The sequence below is a fragment of the Solanum pennellii genome, chromosome 2 (genome assembly GCF_001406875.1).
Source record: "Solanum pennellii chromosome 2, SPENNV200".
Lineage (NCBI taxonomy): Eukaryota > Viridiplantae > Streptophyta > Magnoliopsida > Solanales > Solanaceae > Solanum > Solanum pennellii.
In genome coordinates, this window is record NC_028638.1 from 38,467,401 (window position 1) to 38,492,858 (window position 25,458).

General features: G+C 33.8%; 4 protein-coding genes across 4 annotated transcripts; 3 read left to right on the forward strand and 1 right to left on the reverse strand.

Moving 5' to 3' along the window:
- The first annotated feature begins 4,483 nt into the window (after positions 1–4,483).
- Positions 4,484–5,467, forward strand: LOC107010371. Its single transcript, XM_015209650.2, has one exon. The coding sequence runs from the start codon at positions 4,679–4,681 to the stop codon at positions 5,345–5,347; it is 669 nt and encodes a 222-aa protein (XP_015065136.1). The 5' UTR covers positions 4,484–4,678; the 3' UTR covers positions 5,348–5,467.
- Positions 5,468–5,855: 388 nt separating this feature from the next.
- Positions 5,856–6,870, forward strand: LOC114075999 (cytochrome b561 and DOMON domain-containing protein At5g47530-like). The gene is made up of 2 exons (XM_027914187.1): positions 5,856–6,048; positions 6,083–6,870. The coding sequence occupies exons 1-2, from the start codon at positions 5,856–5,858 to the stop codon at positions 6,868–6,870; spliced, it is 981 nt and encodes a 326-aa protein (XP_027769988.1).
- Positions 6,871–8,883: 2,013 nt separating this feature from the next.
- Positions 8,884–10,286, forward strand: LOC107010870 (basic 7S globulin-like). Its single transcript, XM_015210137.1, has 2 exons — positions 8,884–9,349; positions 9,442–10,286. Exons 1-2 carry the CDS (start codon positions 8,884–8,886, stop codon positions 10,284–10,286), a joined length of 1,311 nt encoding a protein of 436 aa, XP_015065623.1.
- Positions 10,287–10,661: 375 nt separating this feature from the next.
- LOC107012039 (malate dehydrogenase, glyoxysomal-like) lies at positions 10,662–15,666 on the reverse strand. The gene is made up of 9 exons (XM_015211760.1): positions 15,399–15,666; positions 15,078–15,284; positions 13,358–13,672; positions 12,477–12,566; positions 12,303–12,386; positions 11,510–11,545; positions 11,316–11,405; positions 11,088–11,182; positions 10,662–10,982 (listed from the first exon to the last, which is right to left on the reverse strand). Exons 1-9 carry the CDS (start codon positions 15,465–15,467, stop codon positions 10,910–10,912), a joined length of 1,059 nt encoding a protein of 352 aa, XP_015067246.1. The 5' UTR covers positions 15,468–15,666; the 3' UTR covers positions 10,662–10,909.
- Between the last annotated feature and the right edge of the window lie 9,792 nt (positions 15,667–25,458).

A 25,458-nucleotide genomic window follows, 5' to 3' on the forward strand; every position in this document is an offset into this window, starting at 1 on the left:
ACGAGAATATATATATATATACTTACTAACTAAGAATATCAATAATAACAAAACAAGATTATATAAAGGGATAATACTCAATTACCCCTAGCCTATATCCAAAATTTCTGAGACACACCTTATCTTTGATGAGGTCCTATTAACCCCCCTCAATTTTTTTAAGTAATTGTTTACCACTTTTGTATCTACGTGGCAATATACGTGAATTCACCCATGTAGGGCGCGTGAGTGAAGATTTTAGATAATAATGACCAATAAAAGTAAGTCACGTGTCAAAGTAATTTGAAAAAAAACTCAAAAATAAATATTAATGTTTCTCTCTAAAGCAGTTGTCTTCATCTTTTGAAAAAAAAAAACTCCATTTTCAGTGTTCTTCATTTTTAAAGAAGCTCCATTATCATTCAAGTTAAATAGTTCCTTGATTTGAAAAGGTAAAGTAAAATCCATCATCGAAAATCAACTATCAGTTTGAAATCAAATTTCTAACCTTTGTTGATTTTTTGAAACCAAGCTAAACTTTCCCTCTTTCTTTCCTTGTTCCTTTATCTTCTTTTTGGTAAAGTATTTTTGAAAACGTAAATGGCCAGCTTTTTCGAATTTGGGAAGTATAAAAGTAGCTGATAGTCACTTTTTAGAAAGCTGCAAAAGTGGGGCCCGACGCGTGTTGACAAACCGATCAATCTTTCTGATTATTATTGTCACGTAGGTACGAAAGTGGTAAACAATTACTTAAAAAAAGTTGGAGGGGGAAATAGGACCTCATGAAAGATAAGGTGTGTCTCAGGAATTTTGGGTATAGGCTAGGGGGTAATTGAGTATTATCCCTTATATAAATGATATAATTTGTCCTTGCATTTTATTAAGAAAACAATGTTAGGATTTGTTATTTTTGCAGTTTATATTGATGACATTAATCTCATTGGAACTTTAGAATAGATTCAAAAGGCAATTGAATATTTAAAGAAAGAATTTGAGATGAAAGACCTTGGAAAGACAAAACCCTGTCTTGGTCTACAAATTGAACATTAAGAAGACGGGGTTTTCACCCATCAATCTGCCTATACTAAGAAAATTTTGAAACAATTTTACATGGACAAAACACATCCATTAAGTACTCCAATGATTGTACGATCACTTATAATGAGTAAAGATTCATTCCGACCTCAAGAAGAGAATGAGGAACCTCTTGGTCCTAAAGTCTTAGTTCAATTAGCGCACTTATGTATCTTGCTAATTCTACGAGACTTGACATAACATTTTCTGTTAATTTATTAGCAAGATTTAGTTTTTCTCCTACATGAAGACATTGAAATAGAGTTAAACATATATTGCGATATCTAAAAGGGACTAGTGATATGGGTCTGTTTTATCTAACAAAGATAGTACAGATCTTATTGCTCATGCAGATGCAGGTTATTTATCTGATCCACATAAAATTCCAACTCAAACATGCTATTTGTTCACATACAGAGGTACTGTTATATCATGACGATCTACGAAGCAGTCCATAGTCGCTACTTCTTCAAATCATGCTGAGATAATAGTCATTCATGAAGCAAGTAGAGAATGCATATGGTTGAGGTTAGTGATACATTTTATCAAAGAAAAGTGTGGTTTGAAATTTGATGTCAAAATACCCACGATGCTCTTCGAAGACAATGTTGCATGCATAGCTCAATTACGAGGAGGCTTCATAAAAGGAGATAGAATGAAGCATATTTCACAGAAATTATTCTTTAAACATGATCTCCAGAAGAACGGTGATATTGATATACAACAAATTCATTTGAGTGATAATCCAGCAGGTTTATTCACCAAATCTTTACTAGCCTCAACTCTTGAAAATATGGTACAAAATACGTGTTGCACTCTTTTTTCCTTCGTCTAGGTTTTTGTCCCACTAAATTATTCTAGAAAGGTTTTTAATGAGGCAGCAAGTAAAACGTATGGTGAATGTCTTTGTATATTTGTTTTCAACTTTTCATTTACATAGACATCCAAGGGAAAGTGTTGTAAAACTAAATAGATTCCATGTGGGTCATCCTTTAAAAGTCACCATATACTTTATTAATATGATGACATTTGGGGTCACCATATTTGAGGTGTAATCACTTAACCAAATGGATAGCTTATCAATAACAAAGTGTTTAGTTTATACTTTCTTATTGGCTATAAATAACCATCGTGTTCTTCACAAAGATATTAAAAAAGTTTAAAATATATTATACCCTCTCTTTGTGTGTGCTTATTTTTAATTTAGTTTATTAATATTAGTTTGTTAACTAGTTATTTTATAACATTCCCTAGTTATTACGGACTAATTTTTCACTGATTTATTCTCTTATGTTACAAATTTTGACTTTCTTGTCATTTGTTTTAAGAGCGACAACTTTAATACAATAATCATTCCTCTATGGTTTGTTATTCGGGCAATGTTTCTTTTTGTATTTTCGCATAAAAGAAAAATAAATTAAGATGTTATAATTAATAAATGGTTATCATTAAGTGGTTTGTTTATTTGAAATTATTAGAAACTCTTGACTTTTTTTATATATGTGAAATTACAATATATGAATTGAGAATTTTGATAAATAAATAGGATCTACGAAACGGGTCTATTTATTTGAATCGTTAGATCCTCAAGGTATTATGTATGATTATTCATAAATGTATACTAGTAAAGATTTATTTACTTGGAAGGAGATTTAATTTTAGATAATAGTAACACTTAAATTAATTCATGAGAAAAGATATTAAAGATTTTCACCGATTTAAAGGGAGAAATATAATAATTTGAATTTCCAAGTGTATTAATTGAGAGAACAATATGTTGTTAAGAGGTTAGTTATGTGTCTTAGACTTAAGACATGACACAAGTATGTTTTGTGTTCTTGAGAATTATTAAAAAGAGAGTAAAAATGTGAATCAAGTTATTTCAATCTTTAACTACGTCTATAACGATTAATTTTTCAAATTTGGTCATAATTTAGGTGGTCATGAATTTTATGATCTTTGATTGACTTGAAATTTGATGATTTCAACGAAAATCGTGTAGATGGATTTATGTAGTTTGTCGGATTAAAATTTGATTTGAATATGATGAGATCAGTCTTTATATTAGTTATACTTGTGTTAAATTTGGAACATGATTGCACATGGTTATTTGACATTAATTGATATGTGATAAGAATGTAGGTCATATTGTTTTAATTCCTAAAGATGCTTAAATCACTTGAATTTGAATTTAGTCATGACTTTGGAAATAATTTTTTTTTTATAGACTCCAATTGACGTGAAATTTGATAAGTTCATTGATAATGGCCTAATAAGAAGTACTCATTGCTATGTGGTTATGATTCTTTGATGTCATTAAAATGATTTTAAAGTTATTTTTTTTGAAATTAAAATGTGATTTGTATGTATGACATCCTTTATATCGATTTTATTTATGTTATATGTGATACATGATTACATGTGATGAGTTAACATGAATTGATATATGATAAAGATATAGTTGTGTATGCTATGTCATACACGAATAACATATTTGTTATTGTCAAGTACATACATCGTCATCCGTGCAAAAAGAAATGAGCTAAGAGTTAATCCTTGATGCGACGCTATCATTACTCTTAGTTATTGTAGTTTTGACTTTTGAGTATCATCTATATTCTAGTACATTGAAATAATCATCATACGCCACTTCCGTTCTTCGAACATCTTTATTATTTTAAAAGTGATATTAAAAAATCTAGTTCCAAGTTCCTCATATAAGTGATGCCTATTCTATATAACTTTTATCTTCGCCTCTGTTCCCTAGCTTCATATATAGGAGTTCGAAAACTCCCCCTTTTGCTGTCATAATCAACACCAACTTCATCTCCTTCCTCGCCACCTTGTACATTTCTTTCTTGCGTGTTTATCCTTCTTATTCGTGTTCTCCATCAACTTCGTATAAGTAGTCTTGTTTTCTTTCATTTCGTGTTGGACTCTACAAATCTCTTCAACGTTCACCAAAGAACCCTTCGATACCTTAACACTTCTCTTGCAACTGGTTGCCTTATCACACGTATTGATCGCATTTCCACTATTTGCCCAAGCCACTGTTGCTACCAGCTTAACTTGAGCTTTGGCGGGAGTCAAGTCACTTCTTTTGATCCTTGGCCGATCATACCCAGTTCTCCTCTTCTTATTCTCCAAATTCATCACCAAAAACTTATAATTAATGAGTTATAAGATTCTCGTCTAAAAGCGCTAATCATCAACACTATGAAAGATTACCAAATGACCCTCTTGCTTTAGGAAACTCATAGATGAAATCTTTTTTCTTTTTTGGTGAAATCCTATTTAACGTTTGAAAAAGTAATCGCAATTCGTGATAGGAGTAAAATTAATGCATCAGTATCATAAATATGTAGTTATTAACATAACATCTTTTTATCAAGATATAAATTTTTTTTATTTCAAATTATAGTAAGAGAGACACATTTTAACCAAAAGTATATTTGAACCATTTTCAATAGTATACCAATATATTTGACGATTTTGAATAAAAGTTCAAAATTAAAAGGACAATTTTGGACTTTAAATTTCTCGTAAGGTCGTCCCTTCAATAGACGCCAAAAGGAAAAGCGGCACCATTTTAAGCTGATCAATATTTATCGGGATTGATTCATCAATGGAGAGTTTCCTCAACAAAATCTCCTTCATATCCATTACAATTGCAACACTTACCCTTCTCCTCCTTTACCTCAAAACCCCACAGACCTTCATCAATCCCAATCCAAAACCCCACCAAAAATTCCCCAAATCCACCTGCGATTTCACCCATCGAACTTTTACCAATATAAACAAACACAATCGCCGTATATGGTCCACCAAATCATGGATCCAAACGGTCCATTCTTTCACAATTCAATTCCAATCCCTCCAGGCCCAAAATTTCTTCTCCAACAATTCTCGGATCTTAGTTGTATCAGCCGGGGCGGGTCATCCTGTTATGGCCCTGAATAACATGGGGGTTAACCATGTCTCCGGTATCGAGGTTGTTGAATCGCATCCTCTGGTGCGCCGTGCGGATCCACACAATCTGCCGTTTTTTGATAAGGTGTTTCATTTTGGGTTCAGCCCGTATTTAGAACGGGCCTTGTTTCCGGCCCGATACGTGAGCGAAATGGAGAGAACGGTGAGAGATGGCGGCGCGTGTGTTGTGGCTGTGGAAGAGTGTGGTGGCGAAGAGGTGGAAGAAGTGGTGAAATTGTTCAAAAAGTCGAAGCTGTTAGCGGTGAAGAACGTGACTTTGGGTGGTGAAAGAAGGACAAGTATTGTAATGAAAGTTGTGAAGTGATTAATTAAAGCTTTAAAACAATAAAAATTGTAAAGGGACTGAATTTATTGTGGCATGATAACTCATGTATATTTTTCAAGATTTATTCTTATTTCAATTCAGCATTTTGTTTTATCACTACATTTTATGTGTACAATTTGAAAATATCAATTAAATATATAAATTAAAAGCGTTTTTTTTACCTTATATTTAAAAATTAGTATTTATCTTTTAAAAAAGATTAAGTTTTCCTACTCCCACTCATAATGGGATTATAGATCCTAATTTCCAAATTTGACTAACCTAGTTCACACATATTATAAATACACCACCTTCTCATCATAAGAAATTGACTACGTACTTGATGGCATACTCTAATAACCTCTTGCTTTTTTGCTTCTTTTTATCCCAATGCTTTCTCTCATCATATGCTCGAACCAACTGCTCCGATTTCCAGTTCCATGGAAAATCCTACGATTCATGCAGCCATCTTCATACTTTGAATTCTTTTATTCACTGGAATTACGACATGCCTTCTCGTACTGTCGATATCACCTTTAGGAAGTCTGAAAATCAGCACGGAAGATGGCTTGCTTGGGCTATAAACCCAACATCTACAGGGATGATCGGCTCCCAGGCTTTTGTTGCATTACAACGTTCTGATGGGACTCTCGAAGCATACACGTCACCTATCGACACCTATGGAACCACCCTTGTGAAAGGTGACTTGAGCTTTACGGTTCATAATAATTTCAGCCCAGTATATCAATGGACAAGTCATCATCTTTGCGAGGTTTGAGCTACCTATGAATGGAAGCAATGTTGTGAATCATGTTTGGCAAGAAGGAGCACTACAAGATGATGATACACCAGGAAGTCATGGCATGTCAGGAGATAACTTGAGATCTTTTGGGACTTTGAATTTCCATTCTGGGAAAACTGTGGCTTTGAGTAGTCATAATGTAAAACTAAATTCAAGGTCTAAGATAAAGATAGCACATGGTGTTATCAATGTGGCTAGTTGGGGAATGATGATGCCACTTGGTGTTGTTCTTGCTAGATTGAGATATCTGCCATTACAAGAGTATCCAGCTTTGTGGTTCAATCTACATATTAATTGTCAAAGTATAGCTTATTTTCTTGGTATTGCTGGTGGAGGTTTGGGATTTTATCTTGGGAGACAATCTTCTTCAGTTAAACAACACTCTTGTCATAGGTACATTGGTGCTGCACTCTTAGTGCTTGCAACATTACAAGTGTTAGCTCATCGTCTACGGCCATCAAAGGAACACAAATACAGGTTGTATTGGAATATTTATCACTGGTGCACTGGTTATGGTACTATTATAATGGGAATTCTCAATTGTTTCAAAGGTTTCCAGATGATGGATGTCGGGATTTGGAAGAATGCTTACATTGCTTTTCTTGCTTCGTTGGCCTTTGTTGCTGTTGTTCTTGAAGTTTGCAGATGCTACCTCAACGCTAACAAAGGAACAGCTACACCAGAAGGAGTTTCTGCAAACAGTATAGAAGACAAGGCATAGAGTTGCAACTAGTTATTTTCAATTTTGTAGGCATAGTTTAATTCGTAGCCCAAATTTCATGTACATTCAGATTAGACTAGATGTACTTGTTATTGATTGATGAATGCTATTAAAAACACGGCTACATAAGCAGTTTTTTTTTTTTTATGTAAATATAAAAACACGGCTCTATAAACAGGGTTCTTTTTTTACTACTAAGACAACTTCATCATGCGATCTACTTGCTCTACTATACAACTAGCTTGGGTGTTATATATATGAATTGTGGAACTTAGCACTTTAATTCTGACCTTATAAATTCCTCTTAATACTATTTTTAGTACTAAAAAATAGTATAATTAGAACCCACAATCTCAAGGAATTTTCACGACACCTTAACCATTTAACTTGTGTCAATGCTTTTATATGTATTTACTAAACTAAAATTGGACCTTTATATACAATGTAATTTTCTGACAAACCTCTGGTCGTGAATACGCCCACAGGCCTTCATCAAGATTGGGAACCATTGGCTCGCCAAGCTCTTAGAGCTCTGTATCTGCATAATAAGCAATTATAATGGCAGACAAGCAGATGAATACGGCAAATGAAATCCCAGATATTCAATGACTTGTCTTCGTGAAATTTAGCAAGGGAAATATGAACACGTATTTATTGTGCCTTATCAGAAAACAAAAAGAAGGATAATATTGATAATGACACTTAGCTTGTTCGGTTTCAGTGTTACTGATAATGTAGATTATATGATACTGAATAATTATTAGTTCAGATTACTCATTTACACAAAAAATGGTTACTGTATATACATACACATTATACAATGCTATACATTTTATATACATTTGTTATACACCATAAAAACACCACCAACTCACTACGCTAATATCCAAATCAAAAGTTCTCAATATTCACATTTGAGAGATTAAATCAATTTGTTGTTGGAGATAATAAATAAAATTCTTCACATTGATGTCTGCAAAGCTTTGAAAAATGAGACTTTTTCAAAAAAAATTGGACACTAGCAGACTAATGGGTAAAAATAAAGTTTTTTTTTTTTAGAACTTTAGGTATTACAGATAAAAATTTGTTCAACTCGGGAATTTCTAGCACATAACGAGGCAAACAAGAGGAATTCGAGTTTAAATCGATATTTTTAGCTAAAAATAGGTTGTGCTAGCTATAATAATAAGTTTAAAATATATGGATAATATAAAAAGTAATTAATCTATACTCTCAAATATCAATTTATGTAACTTAAATTCTAAATTGAAATATAAGGAGTTCAAAACTCGTCGGTGCATCCAACTAATTGTAAAACGTGGAAATATATAAAAAAAATAAAAAATTCTTAAAAAATGGATTCAGTTAGTGGTGGGCTGGTGGTAGATAACAGCTTCCAATAAAATTCATATCATGACAACTTCCATGTCAAGTTTTAATTAATTAGGAGTGTGTTTAATTTGCTGCCGAGAAAAAATATTTTCCTAAATTAGTGATAGTTAATTATAGTAATTTTATAGTCCTAAACAAAATCAAGTTAGTTTTAGTACTATAAAATATTCTCAAAATCTAGTAAGAGGTCAAGACAAATACATATGTCTTGTATTTCTCCAACAAAAAGTGATTTTGATTGATGAAATTTAATACAAATATTATTTAACTCTACTATGAATAGAGGAGATCCTTCCAACTCAAGCACAAAAATAATATTGAATTGATTGTAATCGAGACTGACTTTTAGTTATTTTCCCCATCATGATAATATATTTTCATTCTCACTCACTTTCAAAACAAAAAGAAGAAGAAGATAGAAACGGCCGAATTTATCATTACGATAACAAAAAAAAAATATATATATATAAAAAAAAATAAAATATATATATATATATATATATAGATATATATATATATATATAGATAGATAGATAGATATGGAGCGGAACCGCGCTATAAATACATATCTTATTGAATCCTATATTTCACATAAAATAAATCATTTTTGCTATTCATATTATGGCATTGTCCTACTATTATATCTTTCCATTTTATTGCTTTCTTCTCATAATAACAATATCAACTTATAATTCCCTAGCTAAAACCACATTCCATCCTAAAACACTATTTCTTGCAGTAAAAAAAGATCCAATTAGCCTACAACACATATCTGAAATTCAACAAAGAACACCTTTAGTTCCCCTTAAACTCTCAATCCATCTTGCTGGTGATAGTGTATGGGTAGATTGTGAAAAAGGGTACAGTAGTTCAAGTTACAAAGCAGCTCACTGCAAATCAAGTCAATGTAAACTTGCTAGCACCACACTATGTGGAGATTGTCTTGTGGGATTAGTGGAACGTGGTCCTGGATGTAACAAAGATGCATGCTACAACACTATTGAAAATCCACTTGTTCAAATATTGACAAGGGGTGAAATCGCACAAGATGTTTTGACAATCAAATCCATTAACGGACCTTTTGTAGGTACGTATTTATTATTTGTTGACAACTTTTAAATTCTAATTTCACACCTGACATGTTTAAGACCACGAGATTCAACCACTTTTAATTTTCAGGCCCTGTTGCAACGATACCAAACTATATATTCAGCTGCGCTGGATCATATGTAACTCAAGATCTAGGTAAAGATGTTAAAGGAACAATTGGTTTTGGACATCAAAGTGCAGTATCACTTCCTGTTCAACTTGCATCAGCTTTCAAATTCACCCGAAAATTCGCCATTTGCTTGAGCTCATCAACAGAACGAAATGGTATAATCTTCATTGGTAACAGCCCTTATTTGTTTAACGGTGGCTTTGATGCCTCGCGAGATCTTATCTACACACCTACAATTACCAGCCCATACGACGTTGTAAGAGACAAGAAGATCTCTGAATACTACATTACAGTTTCATCTATTAGCATCAATGGCAAAAATGTACCAATTAATAAAACGTTGCTTTCATTGGAAAAACAAGGTGGAACAAGTATTAGCACGGGTTTGCCTTATACTATGTTGGCGAGTTCTATTTACAAGGCGGTAACAGAAGCTTTTGTTAATGAAATGCCAAAAGAGGTTAGATCTGTAGCTCCAGTTGAACCATTTACAACTTGTTTTAACTCGAGAGATATTGGTATGTCGCGCCTTGGCTTCAATGCTCCTGAAATTAACATTGGTTTACATAAGAAAAATATGCATTGGACTATTACTGGAGCAAATTCGCTGGTGAAAGTTAACGAGGATGTTGTATGTCTAGCCTTTGTTGAACGATTAAGTAGAGATTGGGGAGAAGCTATTATTATCGGTACGTATCAAATGCAGGATAACTTGGTGGAATTTGATATTTCCAGAAGAAGAATTGGTTTCAGTAACTCACTGTTTTTCCGTCAGACTATGTGTTCGAACCAGAACTATACCTAGGCTTGATCTATTACTTTTTCTTGTTGATTGACCAAATGTCGCAACAAATATGAATTATTCTGCTTCTAAGGCTCTGTTTACCTACTTTCATCAGTTTCCATCCATGATGCCCTTTGGGTTATTACTATATATGTTAGGTGTTTTAACAAAATTGATGCCTCTTTTTGTGTATATTATATTATAGAAGATGCCTTAACCTTTGTCCCTTGGTGGGTAAAGTTTTGATGTTGTTTGAGACCTCGTCACATTACATGACTAGTACTCGAAAGACATAAATATGAGCGATTAACTCTCTTTTAACTTGCCAAAAAAAAAAAAAGTAAATGGAGGGCAAAGATAGAACAAATTTCCAACAACTCTCTTAAACATTGGACATTGAAAAAAAAAAAGCACAAAAATTTAATTATTATGAACTAGAGGGAGTAATACTTGCAAGTTTGTTCTACATGACCAGATACTACGTTTATTTTCTGCACTCGAGGCATATCTGTAGAAAGTAGAACAAGATTTGCCTTCAATACAACAAAGAAACAGGAGTATCTTATTTTTCTGAAACTGGAGATATGAGATGTATGGCCAACAAAAAAAGAAAAGCATCTTTTGGAAGTCACTTAGTTGTCTGCTCATTTCTTGACAAACCCGACGCCCTTCTGGATACTTGTTGCCAGCTCTTTCTTTGCCTTCTCAAGCCCAGTCCTGCAAAATTTAGTATATTGAGAAAAATCTGACCAGTACTTTCAATACATAACAGCACAATGAACATGACAGTGATTTCAAGGGGTAATTGATCAGAACGTTGACCTCTCGTATTCATTTAGGGGACCAAGGGGGAATATCTCTTCAACTCCGCTACGCCCAAGCCGTACTTTTGATGCAAAAAATGGAAGTTCAGTCACCTACAAAGATCATTAACCACCACCATTAACTGTCATGACCCCCAAGTTGTCAATGTTCCAGAATAAAGTTATGTGATGTTAACATATACAAGCTGCAAAGGAACTTTAGCATGAGAGTGTTTAAAATACATGCCTGGGAAGACACAAAGGCACATTGAATAATAGCAGCATCTCCTCTCAATCCATGCAAACATGCATCAGCAAATTTAACCGCAGCATATGCCTGAAAAATTAGGAAAGACTGTCATTCAGCCTCGATGTGGATGATATGAACTCTCAATGGCAAAACAGGAGAAATTGAAATTGAGAGCACAGAAATGTTCTAACCATAGAGAGAGTTGCCGAACCAGCACCAGCTTTTGCCTGCAAAAAGAGCACCATGTCCATTCAACAACAGATGAATTCTAACAATGGAGTTAACTTACTCAGTAATTTCTGGTGCTATGACAGCCAAATAAACCATGATATATGCAATCCAGAAATTTCCTTGTTAAGAGTAGCAAGAAAAGGTAGGATGATGGAGAGAGATGATAAATCAATTCAGGAGTGAGACAACAACTTATGGCAATATAGTTGAAGCACGATTCTTGACATGCTAGTACTTCATATTAGAGGTCGAAGATAAGGACTGTCCCATGCCAATATACTACTGTTGCGGGAGGAAGGGAGAGGAATGCAATCATTAAGAGTAAGGACTGAAACTTCTCTAGGTTGTGATTGTGACATCTAAACAAGCAATGTCATGAAACACATGCCTAACTATTCTTTGGAAGGGTGAAGTTTCACAGAAATTGATTTTGTCAACCATGGAACAGACAACATGGGACAAAATTATGGTGTAGGAGACAACAGGCTAACTTCCAATATAAGATAAATCAGGAAATAGTGCTCTCTAACTGCTGGAAAGAATCGGGGCAACCTTTTAACGAAGATCTGAAGTCAATGAACCTCTGTCGGCACGTAGTCTATGGTATATCAAATATAAACAACAAAGACCTTATTTGACAAGGTCTCTGGAAACAAAAACAGTAAAGGAAAAGCAATACCAACGGCCAGGCACAACAACTATTTCAATATAATAATCAAAAAACTCATTAACAAGTTTTCAATTTCAGCTTACCTCAACGACCTCAGTTCCACCATTTTGTATACGAGATGTTAAATGTTCAGTTTCCGCTGGGGTAAAAGAACAAGGAGGCTTAATCTGAATTCCATTAGACAAGTGAAAAACAAATGTGAGGTTACTAAGATCCCATTAACAAGCAATATTCAGTTTGAACTAAGTTTATCAAACCTGGGAAAGAAGAGGTAGAATTGTAACACCAGCATGGCCCCCGACAACTGGAACATCCACTTCCCTAGGATCAAGCCCCAAAACTTCAGCCTTCATAACATGAAGGAGATTAGACCAGGCAGAAACTTGACATTAAATGCCACAGAACAATTCAATGAGCATTCAGTTGGTACACACAAAATCATCCATGTCACTGTTAATGTTCTTAATTATATGCCAATATAATGTTCATCAAAGGTCATGTGTATAACTCTCAAAATAAACAAGAATTAGATGGTTGATAGCTGGCCTCAGTTCCACAAACTAATCAGGAGTATATGGCATTCACCTCAGGTTCTTGTAATCTGTTTATACTAGTACACAAGGTCAACAATGCAACAGGTCTGTGAAGCATAAAAAGAAACAGTCCGCAATGGTACATGCTCATAAAATGAATTAGCTTCAAATACTAGAGACTAAAATACAATAGAGCTCCACCAAATTCTATAGCTTTGGCCGAAAATGGATACAGAGAGCAAAGAAGAAATTAAAATGTATTCTCAAGAAAAACTAGTCTACAGTTGATGTCAAGTTTCGCCGAGTCTTATTTAAAAGGATAAAAGGGTGACCAATAATAGCTGAGCTAAAACAATATTTGAGAGAAAATGAGTACTGGATGGATTTTTCATTCAAAAACTTGGACCTAATTTTGGGACAGACCAAACAGGATTTTCTGGATGGAACTTGTAACATGGTCCAATCAATCTTTCTCCCAAATAGGAAGTCAAGAAAAACACTTGTATATCAGTTTCTAGCTTTTTAAACATTGAGTAGCTGTTCTGTTCAAAGGGAAGCGGAGGAGTGAAAATCACAAGAGAATCAGTTCAGAAAGTTATGCATACCACAAAAGTATTGGCTCTGACGACATCAAGCATAGTGACACCTAAAAGTCTCCTGGGATCAAAGGTGCCAGCCATCTTGAAAACCTCTGCAGCAATTGGTACTGTAGAGTTTACAGGATTACTAATTATATTGACAATGGCCTTAGGACAGCACTTTGCAATTCCTTCACATAAAGTCTTCACGATTCCTGCATTTATGTTGAAAAGATCATCTCTTGTCATGCCTGGTTTTCTAGGAACACCAGCAGGGATTATTACAAGGTCCATGCCAGTGAGAGCATCTTCTAATTGTTGAGGTCCTAGAAAACCACGAACCTGGAAGTCAAGAAAAACAAGTTAATTGTTAAAAGACAAAAGAACAAAACTGATCAACGTCATAGCTAGAACGCACACAACATCATAGTATGGGTTATCTCAGAACTAAGCAAGCATCAACTTGCAACGTAGAGCAGTGTTGCAAAAGGCAAAGTCTGGCCTCACCTCAGTTTGAGGTAGGGTCTAAATGACCCCCCCAAAGAACAATCTACAATGGGGACAAAATTTCACGAGTGATACCCCTCTTATTGGCATACTAGCTTCAATGTAACCATTCCAATGTTGTGAAATGCAACCAATTTCCAGCTTGTTGTGCTATTTTTCTTTTCCTTATAACATCTCAACAGATTATTCAATTATTCAATATATATTCAGCAACAAATACTATATATATCGCACCCTTTAATAAATTTCACAGTAATCCTCCTTACATGACTTTGAAATGACAGATCCGGTAGATGCACTAGGCTGCTAGGTCAGCTTTAAACCCAGTCAATCAACTAAACCTCTACCCCATATTAGTGGAGATCAGCTTTATATATCTCTTCTTCTTTCCCCTTCATTCAGGTACATTACATTCCAATACTATATATTTAGCTTTCAAGGTAAACCCTGGGTGCTTTAAAACTAAAGTTCAAAACTATTTTCCTACATGGACATACAAGTCTTTAAGACAACAACTACTATACCTCAGTCCCTAACAAGTTGGGATTAGGCTATGCTAATCAAAATGACCATGTTCCCACTTAAATTCATCTCAAGCCAGAAGAAGAAGTTCCTTACAAACAATTCTTTACCCACAAAAAAAAAAATCTCATAGACAGAATCTAATGTAAGTGTAAGCCTTACCATTAAACAGTATCCTAACTAGTCCTTATTGCCTTTATGCATTCTTTACCTTGATGTGCTCTATTCTTAAAGAAGTGCAATTCATTTCGAAAGACTGATAGTCTAATGAGATATTTCCTTCCATAAGACTTGCCTACCTCGTATCATTTTATGATCTTCCATAATCATATTGTCAATACCTACAAACCGATACATCTAGAAATCTTTAAATAACATGCTAAACATCATAAGAGACCACCTATCATTTTGTCATCTACGTATGTTAATTATCATCTCTCATCTAGTGCAACCTAGCCATACATCCATCTTAATACTCACATTTCTACAAACTCATTTTGTGGATATGTTGGGCCTTTGACGCCCCCATTCACTATCAATAACATTGATGGTTTTACAAACTATTCAATAAAAGCTACATAGTTTTATCACATAACACTGTCCTCTAACTTGACAGCTCTGTTTTTCATTACTGCTCCAATTTTGCAGCTCCATTCAAAGTAAAGGTTTTGATATTAAAAGCTTAAAAAGTCAGTAATGAATTCCTTAGAAAAATTACCACAGCACCAGTATCCATGTGGCTAATATCAGCAGTTACACCAGGGGTATTTGCAACATCATAAAGATGCAGAACCGAAACCAAAGGATTCATCTTCATAAGCATTGCAAGTGGCTGACCAATACCTCCTGCAGCACCCAAGATCGCAACTTTGAACCCCGGAGAACCCCCTTTCGCCCTGCAGTTAGCTGCGCTCAATCCCTCCATCTTGAGCCCCAATTGACAAAACAAATCAGTATGTATGACCGATCAATAAGAACAAAGTAGTACTTTATCATTTTACTATACTAAAATTGAACAAAAAAAAAAAGCAGAAGAAACCTGGTGAGAAGAAGGAGGAGGGTTAAGATGGGCTGAGATGGTGGCGATTCGTTCAGCACTTCGCTGCATATTGGATTTCGTTTGAGAATGAAATTATATTACAAGGAAAAAACAGAGACAGTTGAAATGAATTTAGAGATAAAATGATTTATAAGTAAAGCGATCAAGAAGAAGAAACCGGAATGATGACGACACCGTTTATTGAGATGTGTGAAATTTAATTATTTATTATTTTAGCCCAAGCACTATAAACTTATCTTCACAGTTCAAAAAATATCAAATATCGTACCGAATATAAATTTTTTTTTAAATATATAGAGTATTATATACCATACTAAATAATATATCAAAATCATATTATTAATATTTTTCATGATAATTGAATATATATCATACCATTTCTAGTTGTATGTCAATATACACATTTTATGGTGGTGATATATATACATTCATATGCTGATGTATAAGTAGAAATTCTATTTTTTCATATAGACTGCGTTTGATACAAAGGAACAAATATTTTTCAATTTTTTCCATATTTAATTGACTTTTATATTTTGATTTTGATGATACTTTTTGAATTTTGATATCAAATTAACTCAGTCAATTTTAATTTATTTGTTTGAATAGAGAGAGGAACAATCATACTTATGAGTTATGAATATAAATGTAGTTCTTTCCCAATATTGGGATTAGAAAAGAAAAAAAAATTCATAATGAATTCATTTATCGAAAGAAAAAGAAGAGCAAAAGGTATAGTTGTAAATTTCACATCCAAATGAATCATTTACTTGCAGACTTGAAATATTTGAAGACCTTAACTTGCGGATTTCAAAAAGCTTAATGCATATTTGACTTCTCAAATTGTTATCAAATTCCTTTAATGTATAGTATTTTTATTATTACGTGTAATCGTTTACACTTTAAAGGTAGAATAGATGAGTGGATTAGACTGAATATGTTACTAGGTAGAACGAAATAACTATGTGATCACACACTAATATAACATAGCTAATTCAAATTTGAAGGTTAATTAGTGTGTAAGTACGCCAAAACATTAAGAAATTATTAAAATATTGATTATCAATAATTTAAACATTATATAAAAAAATTAAAATTATGCATCAAAAAGTTACCGCATTGAATAAGCAATTTTCAAGCTACATCGACTGATAAAGTTGTTTGTGCGATTCGCCAATATAGCTAATACAATATTCAGTGAAGTGTGAACATTGAAATAATAATACATTCAATGAACATTAAGAACAGGGAAGCATCGTTTTGATTGGTGTAAAATTAGAGTAATTTAATAATTATTCTCAAAATATTGGTTATACATTAATAATATATTTTTAATCATTATAAAATTGATAACTCAATGATAAAAATACTAAACCATTAAAAGATTATTAAACTAATAATTCAATATTAATAAATAAATAACATTTCTTTTATTTCGAATTATCGATTTTACCCCATATGCACACCCTTAGATAAGCCTCTCACTAAGGTAAAGTCCACAAATACACGATTTTTGAGATCACTATTTAATTAAGTTGTATTCATTTTTTGCAATTATACCAACCTTAGAAACCCTTTAGCCATACAAAACTAAATTTGTAAAAAAAGATGTGTTTAAAGTTTGACAAATTTTGGACATTTTAAACTAGAATTATGGTCATGTCAAGGCCCACATTCCAGGCATCTTTGCTTGAAGTTGTGGTCTTGGCAGTTGGCAAGGCTAAAATTTAGAAATAAATTGATTGCACTTCAGGCATATAGTGGCTTGCTAAAATCAACACATATTTATTACTAAATTGTGGCCTTGATAAGGTCACTTCTAACAGTTCTTTTAAAAAATTAAAGTTGTTCCGATAATATAAAGACTGCACTACAAACATTTTAACATGAAGTTCAAGCATATATATTACTTCTTGTCATATATTTTGCGCATAAAGTTTATGTAATAATTTTTTGTAGATACAATACTCAAATGATCTATCTTAAATAAGCTTAAATTTATAATATAAATTTCAAATAATATAAAGAATCAATCTCAATTATCAATTTGTCAAACAATAATAAATAAATAAATAAATATAATAATCTTATTTTAAAATAATGGTAATTTGTTAATATTTTCAAGCTTTTCGGACTAAAGAAGCGAAAGAAACATAATAAAGAGGAAGAGGAGAATAGTTCTTCTTCGCAAATCATTATATATCAAATTCAATATTAAAAAAGTGTATAAAGTTTGGTTATTGTACAATTAGGACTTCATTGGAAAAAAAGAAAAGGATCTGAAGTTGGCATTGCCAAATCAGATCAAACTTCAGGCAAAAACATTGTAAGTTTGACCTTGACAAGGTCACACTTTAGGAAAGAAGTATCCTTGCCAAACTTCAAACACACATTATGCAACTTTATGTCGAAAAAGAAGGAAGTTGACGATTGAAATATGTCAAGGATTCAATAAAGCAAACTGATGTGTATATAACAAGTGTTGATAAAGAAGTAAGCTGACGATTGGAACATATCAAAGGAATATATCCAACAAAGCTGACTGACCAGTTTATAACACTACTATAGAATTAGAGTCGCACTAGGATTAGACTATTTATATTGGCATAATACATATATTGACCCTAAACTTGGCTTAAAATTTTCATTTTGACCTCCAACTTTCACAGTGCACAAATAGGTACTTTGACGATCCTACCTTTCAATAAATAAACATGTGATGTTTCCAGTTAAAGAGCGTCAAAGACAATCGCTCCAACATGTATTAGTGACCCACTCAATGACTGTCAACTAGTTAAATGTTTTACACGTCGATTTTAAAACTAAAAAAAATCAAAATTAATTTAAATTTATATAGAAGAATCAAAATTAATTTTAATTTTGATTTATACAGAAGAATCAAAATTAATTCTTCCTAATGGTTTTTAGAGCTTGGAGCTCATTGTTTGACGGAGCTCATAGGTTTGTTGATGGATGGATTTTTGATTTAGGGTTTTTCTGGTTGATGGGTCTGTTTTCATGGGTTTTGGGGTCATTTGGTTGTTGTTTTTGTGTCTGGTTCGAGCTGCTGATTGCAGCGGTGTTGTTTCGTGATGATTCTCGCCGGAGACAGCGAATCTGATGGGTTTGGGGTCGCGTATCTAGTGGGTTTAGCGAGCTCGAAGCTCGTTCACTTCAAGGGTTGTGCTCCGGTGTGGAGGAATAAGGAGAACAGCTGGGTAAAATAAATAGGGGTTTTGGATTGCCGAAAATTGGCCGGAATTGGGTAGGGGGTAGAATTGTCATTATAGCATTTTTTATCGTTATGGGCCTCGAAAATTACTCCTTACGCTTGCAGAATACGTTCATTTCACGTGTTTTGTCAGGTTGGACTCGCGTGTTTATTTATTGAAAGGTAGGATAGTTAAAGTGCCTATTTGTGAACTATGAAAGTTGGAGGTCAAAGTAAAAATTTGAAGCCAAATTTAGTGTCCAATATATATATTATGCCATTTATATTAGTTAGGATTATATTATTACTAGGATTAGTTTACCATTAGGATTATAGTACAACCAGGATTAGATTATTATTTATTATTATTATTATTATTATTATTATTATTATTATTATTATTATTATTATTATTATTATTATTATTATTATTATTATTATTAGAAATAATGCACAAGTACTCCCTTAACCTATGCCCGAAATCTCAAAGACACACTTATACTATAATAAGGTTCTTTTACTCCTCTGAACTTATTTCATTAATAATTTTCTACTCCTTTTCCGCCTACGTAGCACTATCGTGTGGGCTCAATACTGGTTGAATTTTTTTTTCAAGATAGTGCCACATAGACCGAAAAGGGGTAGAAAATTACTTATAAAATAAGTTCAGGGGGTAATAGGACCTTAGTATAGTATAAGTGTGTCTCTGGGATTTCAGGCATAGGTGGTTGTTGTTGTTGTTGTTGTTGTTGTTGTTGTGTTTGTTGTTGTTGTTGTTGTTGTTGTTGTTGTTGTTGTTAGGTATTTTCTTCTCAAAGCTTCATGTAAGCCATGTTTTGAGCCAAAGGAGTGGCTATAGCCTTTGCCAAAGATATTTCAGTCTTGTCCAACAGTAGCATACTTAATCTGACTTAAGTGGATACCCCCATCAAAATACTTAACCTCTACTCCTAAAAAGAAGTGTAAAGGACCAAGATCTTTCGTGATAAATTCTTTCCCAAGTTGTCAAACCAACTTTAAGACATGCGATGGATTACTACCTGTGATATAATATCATCCACATATAACAAGAGAAATATGGTGCCTTTTTGAGCTTGCGATGAAAATAATGAAGAATATGTCTTACTACAGATGATGCCAAGGTATAGGAGATGCAGGTTAAACCTATCAAACCAAGCTCTTGGTGCTTGTTTAAGATTATACAATGACAATTTAAGTGGACACACGTGTTGATGATACTTGGGATCAGTAAATCCACGAGGTTGACTTATGTACACCTCCTCTTGATATAAGTACACCCATAAATAAAAAAAAATTTTGACATCGAGTTGTCTAACTCCAAGCTTGAACTGATGGCAATGGATCATAGAATTACTCTAATAGTTGTGGTTTTAATCACAGAGCTACAAGTTTCTTCAAAGACTATGCCTTCAACCTGAGAGAAATCAAGGATTGTATTGATGATTAAAATTGTTAAGTACATACTCCTTATATAGGGAGAGAAATGTAGTGTCCTGAGTTAACTATACTTAGAGTCATACTATACTACCTATTACTATTATAATAATAATGATGAAATTAAAAATAATCTAATTCTATTGTACTATAATCCTTATCGTAATATAATCCTAATTATATAAGTAGTCTAATCCTAGTGCGACTCTAATTATATAACAATGTTGTAAACTCGTCAGTCAGTTTAGTTGGAATTGTTTCTTTTACATGTTTCAATCTTCAGCTTCCTTTTTCGTCAACATTTGTTGTAGACACGTTAGTCAGCTTCGTTGGACTTGTTCCTTTGGAATGTTCCAATCGTCAGTTTTTCTCTTCTTCAGCACTTTAATCTTGTATATCTGAATTGATTTCAAAGTAAATATACTAGCAAAAAAAGGTTCATTTTCAACTATAGTTAAACATCGGTCCCAAAATTAGATATTTGTCCATAAAAAGTCTTCTAATTTGTCGCTTTCTCCTACTCCTACTCCTTTTGTTTTACTTTTTTCATTCATGTAAGATACATAATTTTGTTACAAAAAAATGAAGGGCCAACTTGAAGGATTATAAATCTCTTAAAACACTTTAATGAAAAAAAATATGACTCATGTACCGACAAAAGTTGAGTCAAAATATATCTTAAGAATTGTAAATGTCTTAAAACACTTGAATAGAAAATGTAACTCATGTACAGAAAAAATGGAGTCACAATGTATTTTAAGGATTTTAAATATCTTGAAACACTTGAAAGGAAAAAATATAACTTATGTACCGTCAAATTAGAGACAAGATGTATTTTAAGGATTATAAATCTCTTAAACACTTTAATGAAAAAAAATATGACTCGTGTACCGATAAAAGTTGAGTCAAAATGTATCTTAAGAATTGTAAATGTCTTAAAACACTTGAATAGAAAATATAACTCATGTACAAAAAAAATGGAGTCACAATGTATTTTAAGGATTGTAAATATCTTGAAACACTTGAAAGGAAAAAATATAACTTATGTACTGTCAAAATTTGAGTCAAAATGTATTTTAAAAACGACGCGATCAAATCTGAGACTTGGCTGCGCGTCGCAGGGACACCTCCACATCTTGGTTTTGGAATTTATTTCGGGATAGAATTGTTTGTTTTGTCCCCGCGTCGCAGGGAAAAATTTGCCCATCAAGTGCTGCAGGCACGACGCGCCATTGGCTCCACATCTTGGCTACCTGACAACTTTCTTGGTCAACGTTTGGGTCCACCTTAGGGACCCTTAGGGTGGTCCCCGGGAAGTTGTACTCGAACATTTTGACCCTTGGTATTTTCCTCTACGTTCTAGGGTCATCCCAACTGGTTTTAGACTCTAAACAACACCTAAAAACATGCACAACAAACAAGGACACACTAGCACACACGCAAGGCTAGTTTTTGAACATCTTGGTTGTTCTTTGAAGTTCGACTTTCAAACTCTTCAAACTGAATTCTAAAGCTATTATTCATCATTTTAACACTTATTAACTCATAAAACTCATTATAGGCTCTAGATTTTCCTATTTCATTTTGAGGGTTGTTACAATCTCCCCCACTTAGACAAACATTCGTCCTCGAACGACACTAAACATTTTCAAGGACAACAAGCACTCAACTAGATTCTCACAACACACATCATTATGGAAATAACATTCATATTTAATTCACAAAACTTTCAAGGAACACCAACTTCATATCATGATGCACTCTAAGTAAAAACAAGCAATTTAGAGCTATTTCCACAATTCAAAGTGCACACACACTTTATCATTTTCATTGCATTTATGGAGGAACTACCTTCTCCAACATTAGACATGCTCATCGTATCATTATAAATATCAACATGTAATAACTTTCAAATCACACATAGGTTAATAAACATAACAACCTTTGAAGCAATTAAGCAATCATTAGCTACACATTGACATGAGAAATATAGATTAATTACCAATCTTCGCATATACCTATAATATCATCAAAAGTATGCAAAACATCATATCATAAATGACACTCATAATCATAAGGAGACATGCAACTCATACTCACATGCAAGACTCCAAAACATAACTAAAATACTAAGAATTTTGGTCTCAGACTTGAGTAAGAATAGAAGGAAAAGATTAGGATATCAACCACCCTTCTACTCAACTCATTCTACCCCACTTAGGGTAAACCCATCTAAAGCAAATCAAAACAATCATAAGGAAACTATGACTTACTGGGGCCTTCACTTTGGATTAGCGTCTTTGTTAGCTTGAAGCACATAGAAACGATTCTTCTTTGGAGCATTAGGATCCAAACCACCATGATGAGCTTGGTTGATCTCTTTTCCTTTTGCCTTGAGGTTATGTCAATCTCTCATCTTATGAACCTTATTACCTCATCCAAAGAAACCATCCGTACTGGTAAGACACCTATCTAAGTGTTGTTTTCCGTATGTAATACACTTAGGCCTCTCATAAGTATAGTCACCTCCACTCTCTCCTTGAGATATTTGGTTAGAAATCCTATCCTTGTTCCCCATGGAGGAATCTTGACTATAAAACATATTCTTAGACATAGTTTGACTTGGTTAACCCGACCTAGCCCTCTTCTTATGTCTATTCATCTTCCTAAGCTTGGACTCCGCAATTTGTTGAACATACACCATAAGTCTAGAGATATCCACATCATGATGGAACATTGCCGTACGACACTCTTCTTCAACCAAACTAGACACCTTCATCATGAACTTATTCATTCAAGCCCTATAGTTGATTACCAAGGTTAAGGCATACTTAGAGAGTTAGGTGAACTTGAGAGAATACTCCTTTACACTCATTCCTCCTTGACGAAGGTTCATGAATTCTACTAACTTTTTCTCCCTCAACTCTATGGGAAAAACCTATCAAAAAAAGGTCGTTTGAACACTCCCTAATCTACCGGGCCTTCCCCTACAGGTCTTTCATCCCTCCATTGCTCAAACCACACTTGTGCTATGTCTTTAGTTTGTAAGCGGCTAGTTTCTCTTTCTCTCTAGTAGTCACACCCATGGCATCCACCACCTTGAACACCTCATCAATGAATCCTTGTGAATTTTCATCCACCTTAGTGCCATGAAAAGTAGGAGGATTCATCCTCATTAAATCATGGATTCAAGAAGCGGGAGTACTTGCATTAGGGTTTACTAGAGGTCCAACTCTTTGGTTAGCTTGGGAAACCACATGATTAGTGACAACTTGAGCTTGATTCGTCATGAGTTGGGTCAAAGCTCGAAGAGCAGACCTTATCTCTGCATTAGACAGATACCCTTCATATTGGCAGTTTGACGACCCTGGGGCACTTGAGAGGGAACCGTCTCATTCACATTCTCTTGATTAGCCATAGTAACACTAGAGAAAATATTAGGAAAGACACTTAGAAAATTCAACTCTATGGCACGATACAAGAGTGATGAAGAAAGTGAAACTTATATTGCCCTATAGACTCTCGCTCATAGATGTGTTGCATCTCATACCGATGAACAAGACTCTACTAGACATGGCTAGTGAGACTTTGGACCCTAAATTATTTCTCAAAACCTTATGCTCTGATACCAAGTTTGTAACGACCCAAGTACCCCCTAAAAGTTAGAGCACTCTCAAGTCTCGACACGACGTACTTGACCTCACGGAGGTCTTGAACAAGCCTCTTATCTATCATTCATTACATAAGTATGAAAATCAGTGCGAAATTAAAATTTTTTCACAACAATATTAAAAAGAACCTCTTTTATAAGAACTAAGGAACAAGTATCATCATCACAAGCCAACTTAAAGACATATATTAATATCTTAGGATCACGACCTTTTAAATTGAAAGAAAAACATAGTAAGTCTTTGTCACATCCGGGTTTATCCTCTAGATGTAACCGGCGTCGTCGTCCTATTTGAGGATTAAGACTAGCCTCTTAGTCTCATGTAATTTCAATAATAGGTCCGAAAGTGCGGAAAAATTAAAACTTTTCATTTTTTATACTTGGAGGTTTACATGGACCTCTACATACACATAATATAGTCGTATCGAGTATACATAGACCCTTCGTATAGGAAGGTTACATAGCCTTCTACTTTTATTGCACATACATATATATAAGATAGAAGATAGTCTCAAAGATTGTCTCATCTCAATCTATCTAAACGATCATCACAATTTGGGCATAGCCCTATATCAAATGTAAATAAGCCACATATAGGCTTATACAAGTCGACCAAATCTGGGACTTGGCTGCGCATCGCGGGGACACCTCCACATCTTGGTTCTGGAATTTATTTTGGGACAGAATGGTTTATGCTCTCCCCACGTCGCAGGGCAAAATTTTTCCATCAAGTGTTGTAAGCGCGACGCGCCCTTGGTTCCACATCTTGGCAGCTCGGCAGCTTTTTTGGTCAACGTTTTGGTCCTCCTTGAGACCCTTAGGGTTGTCCCGGGGAGTCGTGCTCAAACATTTTGACACTTGGTATGTCCCTCTAGGTTCTAGGGTCACCCCCATTGGTTTTAGACTCCAAACAACACCTAAAAACATGCATAACAAACAAGGACAGATAGTCCAGTTGTCAAACGTCTTGGTCGTTCTTTGACGTTCAACTTTCAAACTCTTCAAACTAGATTCTATAGCTATTATTCATCATTTTAACACCTTCTTAACTCATAAAACTCATGATAGGCTCTAGATTGTCCTATTTGTTTTGAGTGTTGTTACAATAAGTCTTCTACTTTGTCGTTTGCTCATCCTCCTCCTCCTTTTGTTTTACTTTTTTCATTCATGTAAGATACATAATTTTGTTACAGAAAATGAAGGGCTAACTTGAATTACTTTTTTCTCATATTTCTTCCGCTTTAAATTTTTTTATTCTACTTTTTTCGTATGTTATTTGTTTTAAAATATTAAATATATTATTATAAATCAAAATAATTAACTATATACATATTATTAGTAGTAGTAGTAAAAGCCAACTCAAAATCTCCTCAAACTGAAGTCAAAATGTATTTTAAGGATTGTAAATCCCTTGAAACACTTGAATAGAAAAAATGTAACTCATGTACCATTATATTGTAGTCAAAATGTATTTTAAGGATTGTAAATCTCTTGAAACACTACAATGGAAATAATGTAACTCATATACTGTCAAACTATATTTTAAGGATTGTAAATCTCTTAAAACACTTTAATGGAAAAAAATGTGACTCGTGTACCGACAAAAGTGGAGTCAAAATGTATCTCAAGAATTGTAAATGTCTTGAAATACTTTATAACCCCTGTGGCCAAAAAATTGGAGTCAAAATGTACTTTAAGGATTC